At 32.0% G+C, this 6,129-nt stretch overlaps 1 protein-coding gene and 1 long non-coding RNA gene across 2 annotated transcripts; both read left to right on the plus strand.

Annotated features, from left to right (window-relative positions):
* The first annotated feature begins 651 nt into the window (after positions 1-651).
* LOC108456380 (alpha carbonic anhydrase 7-like) lies at positions 652-2,747 on the plus strand. The gene is made up of 7 exons (XM_017754974.2): positions 652-794; positions 912-1,117; positions 1,205-1,311; positions 1,393-1,495; positions 1,893-2,051; positions 2,223-2,276; positions 2,582-2,747. Exons 1-7 carry the CDS (start codon positions 704-706, stop codon positions 2,663-2,665), a joined length of 804 nt encoding a protein of 267 aa, XP_017610463.1. The 5' UTR covers positions 652-703; the 3' UTR covers positions 2,666-2,747.
* A 1,809-nt stretch (positions 2,748-4,556) lies between these two features.
* Positions 4,557-5,831, plus strand: LOC108454285 (uncharacterized). The gene is made up of 2 exons (XR_001866695.2): positions 4,557-5,219; positions 5,337-5,831. It is a non-coding gene; the product is annotated as an uncharacterized LOC108454285 (long non-coding RNA).
* Positions 5,832-6,129: the final 298 nt, after the last annotated feature.

The following is a 6,129-nucleotide window of genomic DNA, read 5'->3' on the forward strand; positions in this document are numbered from 1 at the left end:
TATATATAAAATTTAAATCTATATTTCAAGTCAGTTAGATATAAACAAACATGTTGTTGATATTTATAAGTTGGGTCAAAAGTTAATAATGAACTTTATTTTTTGCTTGTGGGACACAATTTGTTCAAAATTATTATCATATAAATGTGTTTCAATTTCAATGTGTAAGGCCAGAGGTTTTTATTTACATAATACAAAAAAAATTAAATGAAAATGGGGTACATTATAAATTATTTATAAGAATAGTATGTTTTTATAATAAATTTAAGTGTTATGTATCAGGTGACACCAACTATAAAAATAATATTTTAATAAAATAAATAAATAATAAAAATAAAAATTTAAAAATATAAAATATTATTATTTTTTAATTTTACTTATTATTTTATTTATTTTAAAATATTTTTATAGTTGGTGTCACACATCTTGGCAGGTACCCAATTTTACGATAATAAACATATAATTCTCATAAATAATGTATAATAAGTTCCATTTTCTAATTTTTTTTTTTTGTATTATGGTAAAAAACCCTAAGGCTTTTTTTTTTTTTTTTGAAAGTAGGCTAGTCTATCTTGATGAAGCAATGAGAGGGATGACGTACGGTTGCACCAAAGGCTTGTTTATAAATACCGCTAACAATCATGCCCAAATAAGTAAGAAATTTGATGGTTGAGACTTGAAGATCCCAAGGAATTACCAAACCATGAAATTCTTAGGCTATACAAACTTTGCCTTTGTTGTTTTCCTTGTCTCTTTTCACTCTCTCTTGGCTTGCTCTCAACCCGAGTCTGAGGGTATATATATATATTCTCTCTTGCTTCCTTTTCTTTATGTTTACCTTTTAAATAAGTTATTGTTCAAGTTTCAAAAATAAATGAAAATGAGAAGTAAATTTGGATTGTTTGTGACAGATCATGAATTTAACTACGACGAAGGAACAGGGAGGGGTCCATCGCGTTGGGGCACACTCAAACCCGAATGGAGAAACTGCAGCGACGGACGAAAGCAATCTCCTATTGATATTGGAATAGTCCAAGTCAATTCTGAGTTGGGAGAGTTGCAAAGGAACTATAGACCAGCTCAAGCTATTTTGAGGAATAGGACTGCAGATGTTGCGGTAAATTATCGACTATACACACATTTTCCTTATCATTTTGAATTTATTTCAAATAAAAATACATATTTGGTGTATCGTCGTCATCAGGTGGTATGGTCAGGGGATGCTGGAAACATTACCATCAATGGAACAACTTATAGAGTGGTTAACTGTCACTGGCATTCACCTTCAGAGCACACTATCAATGGAACTAGGTATCAAATTTAACTATGTTCTAAGCACTAAAACTTTCTACTCTAATTTATAAACCAATGTTTACATTTGTTTGTTTACAGGTTTCCGTTGGAGATTCACATAGTTCATCGTAGTCCCCAAAATAAGACTGCTGTCGTCGGGATTCTTTACCGTTATGGCATGCCCGATTACTTCATTCTTAGCGTATGCCAACATTTTAAATTGTGTTTCGAAAAAAAAGTTTGAATCGAGTTTGGATAAATAGATCTTGTTTGTTCATATCAAGATCAACTCTAAAAAATCAAAATTTTATAAATACATAATTATTTTCTTATATGTTTTTTACCAATTTGTGGTTTAGTGCAACTTATTTAGTCTCAATCTCGGATTGGGACGAACGAGATAGAGATTTTGAAAATGAAAAGAAAATTCTCAATTTTACATAACATGATGAATGATATTTTTACTAGAATAAAATGGAGAGGTTCAGTTTCTTTATTTGTCCAATGAGAGCCTTCATAATTGAATATATAAAGTTTTGAGTGTACGGTTTTTGTTATTTCCAAAGTAGTTAATTTTTTTTCGTTGGTGTGGGTAACAGATTTCCCCCTTCATATTAAGCCTTCAAATGGAAGACCAGAATTTAGGGTTTATTAATCCAGAAAGAATAGGATTTCCTGGCTCAAGTTATTATCGATACAATGGCTCACTTACAACTCCTCCCTGCTCCGAGAACGTGATTTGGACAGTCTTCCGACAGGTCTTTTCCTTAACATTTTTGCCGGATATGTTATATATTTTGTTTGTACATATGTGGAACTTTAAATGAAGAGTAGCTGAAACGTATATTTTAAAATTTGCATGACGATCAATATCTGATTAGTGTTATTACTAATTTGTTTGCATTGTAATCTTCTCAATTAATTTAAAGCCCATGACGGTGACTCGGTCTCAAGTTGAAGCGTTAAGGGCTGTACTTCCTCCTGTAAGTATTTTCAAACTCAATGCAACACACGTTCAATTCAGAATTTTCATTTTATATATGAATTTTTTGTGTTTAGGAACAAGATCAATAATTAAATCAACATGAGTTTGAGTAAGAATTAAGCTAGTATAGATAGCATGAAGGATGGTCTCCCCAACATTTTAATCTAATTAGGGGTGGGTCAAGTTTTGATTATCAAGGAGTCCAATAATATATAATTTTACTGAAAATTGAAATGCTTTCCTTGAATTGAAAATTGAATGTGGTTTATTGATTTCCTCCTTCTTCCCCCAACTATTTTACAGCAAAACAGGAACAATTCAAGGCCAACTCAACCACTCAATGACAGAACTGTCTTATTCCGTCCAAGGAGGAGTATTTTCACTTGAAAACATATGAACCATGTCTAACCCTTAACTCTGTATGACATAAGGGTGTACCTTTTATACTTAAATAAAAGAAATTAATGAACCATATGTCTCACTTCTATATACAATATAAAGCTGTTACCTAAATTTTACCCACTCGCTATGTGGGTGATAAGTGGGTTTTTCCATGCTAACTTATATTTTTATTCTCATAGGTTTTGATTTTTTATTTAGCTCTGCTTAAATCCAATAACATATGCTTGGATCTATGCATTATTATATATTGTATAATATGACAAAACTTTCAAAATACATATCTGAGTTTTATTTTAGAAATTGTGGTTTATTTCAGGAAAATGGAGATTTTATCTTCTCTTTTTTAAGTTTAAAAAATGAGTTATAATATCTACTGTGTGCAAATTAAAAAAAAAAAATGGTGCGTCCGAATAAAATAATAATAATTTAGTGCCTGCAAATGCTTAAGAATTGAAGATGGCAGAATTCCAATGGATGCTGATAAGTAAACAGATCTCCAACACAAGGAAGTAATCTCTTCAAACCTTCAAAAATAAAAATAAAAATCTTTAAGCTAGAATACTATTACTCAAAACTTGTATTAACTTACGCTATAATAGCTAGCTTATGCATCCATTTTTATAAGGGGTGGGTCTCGTATTTTCGGCCGATCAGATGGTGACGTCATGAGGAGAAATTTTTCTATATTACGACTATGAATGACTCGTGACAACACGAATAAGGACGTTGCAACGTGGCGATGTGTTCCTCACATAAATCGGGTTTTTTCTCCCAATTAAACTCTATTATCTTCTTCCACTTAAACTTTGATTACTTCAGGGATATTTTAGTATAATTAGACCTCTAATCTTAACCTATTTAAAGGAGGTGTTGTATCCCTATTTTGAGAGACCAATTAAGAGGCCATTAAAGATGTAGTGCTACAAGACTTTTCTTTTGGATGCGACAAGATCTAATCGCAGATGAGTTTTGGTGAGAGTTTTCGTAATAAATATGGAGATGACAATTTTCTACCCCTTTTGAGAGAACTCTATGAGAGTTATGGTTTTGTTTTCACAGTTTGGGTTTGTACATTTAATACATTTAGGTTTATTTTCTCTATATTTTACTCTCGTTTATCTACTTATTTAATGAAAAGTCAAAACTTCTTTTGATTGTGGTTTATATCCTCTTCGAATAAGTTTTCCATGTAAAATTTGTATTTAATCTTCTCTACCTTTTTTTATTTTGTTGTTTAAAAAAGTTGACGTAAAATAGAAGTTGTGATAATTATGCATTTAAAAATATAATTATAATTTAATAAAAATTATGAAATTTACACATTTAAGAATAATTAGGATGTAAAAAATATTATGATATTTACACATTTAAGAATAATTAGGAAGTAAAAAATAAAAAATATTGCTAATTTCATTTATGTAAAATAGAGTTATTAATTGAATAGAACTCTAAGCATATTAATTATCACTTAGTTAATATCAGAGTTATATATTAATGAAAATTATCTTTGACTTTATAGATAGCATTTAGTAGTTAGGTATATTCATTCAAGTAGCATTTAAGAAAAATTACTGGTAAAAAATTGAGATTATTAGCGATAATAACTTAAAATAATATTTTAATTGATGATGAGGTAATATAATATTATGATATTACTTTTTATTTTTATTTTTCTTTTGTAAGTTGTTTATACTTCACGAAGTAAGCAATCTTTTTTTTTGACAAATCAAACTAGTATATTAAAATAAAGAAAAATAAATACAAATGGGCTAACAAAATCAGCAAGCCCATAAAAAAACAAAACAAAACCCAACACTGGCAAAAATGGGCTTAAACGTACACTTAAGAAATAAAAATTAATTAAAAAACTAAACAGAAAATTAAAACAAACTTCCAATCTGATCACAGCTGGAATCTAATCAACATATCCGCACTAAATGCACCGATTCCGGTCCCAAGAAAAGCGGTTTCCAAAACCCATCAACTATCCCACTTCCATTTTCTATTCCCACCCAAAGACCACCTATCGAACAGCACTCGGTCAGGTTCTCTTCTCCGCAGATCCACCTCCGATGTTCCTTGCTTAGGGACCCTTCCGGTCAGGTATGCTCACGATTCTTCTCTTATCGCCTCTCTAGCTAAGTTGTGAGCCACTAGATTTGTAGATCTGTAGGCTATTTGGTGAAAACATTGCTTTTGTTGCTAAATGTTTCGTATTATACTCCCAATCATCGATTTATCAATCTTATCTGATTTACTTTTTTTTATTACTGATACCGAGTCTCCTTCGATAACAACTAATGTGAACCCCATCTGTTTTCCCATGAAAACTGCTTGGAGGCACGCAAGGGTCTCTATTGCAAACGAAGAGGCCACCTCCCCGTGAACCACTGTTTTGAATGCGAAGACCTCCCCTAAAAAATTGCTAGCCACCACCCCTGAGATTGATTTTGCTCGAGATTCATCAAAAGGGGCGTCGAAATTAAGTTTGACAACGGAACCAACTAGTGGGCACCAACCCATGGACTCGTGCCTCGTGGTAAGATCCCGAACCTCACACCCCTCCAGTTCCTTAATATATTTGTTTATCCATGCAACAACTTCTGAGCTAATAGTTTTCTTTCCCTCGTGTAATCCTTTGTTTCTGTTCGTCCAGATCACCCACAAAGAGCAACAAAACACTCGACATTGTATGCTGGAACTATTCTTGAACACTCTGGTAAACTACTCCCAGTGTGACAAATTTGTTCCTGTTAATACCAATTCCAGATTCAAACTAATCCAAACTTCTCACGTCAGAGGGCAATCTCTGAAGATATGATCAATGTTTTCATCAGCTGCTCTACCATACCACCGAGGGCAATCTCTTACACCGAAGATTAACAAAGTGGGGAATAAAATTCCAAGAAATTTCCAAATTAGGACTTTCCATGGAATGTGAATATTCCACAGATTTTTTTTTTGTAAAATATTTTAGCCTTAGCCTATAAATAATTAGGAAAAATGTCATGTAATAGTTTATAAGCACTTTGCACAGAAAATTCTTCAGAGGCCTCCCTTTTCCATACCATAAAGTTCACATAAGGTTCTATTGCTAAGGGACTTCGCACAATTCTGTCTGCCTCTTCTTAGAGAAGGTAGAATAAATTAAGTCAACCTTCCATTCTCTCTTTTATTCATCAATTAGATCCACCACTTGATTGAGTTTACTATAATTCCTAGTTTATTCTACCTTATAACTAACAGATCTAGAGAGCCATGCATCACCAACAATTGAAATATTTTGACCCGTTCCCACCTTTCAACAAATCTTATCCTTCAGTAATCCTTTAGATGCTCATACACTTTTCCAGATATACGAAAATAGTCGTCCTAACTCAAAATTAAGTAAATCTATATTTGGAAAGTACTTAGCCTTTAGAACTTTCGTTAACCTTTTTGAGCTAATA

This window comes from Gossypium arboreum, chromosome 9, assembly GCF_025698485.1.
Source record: "Gossypium arboreum isolate Shixiya-1 chromosome 9, ASM2569848v2, whole genome shotgun sequence".
Lineage (NCBI taxonomy): Eukaryota > Viridiplantae > Streptophyta > Magnoliopsida > Malvales > Malvaceae > Gossypium > Gossypium arboreum.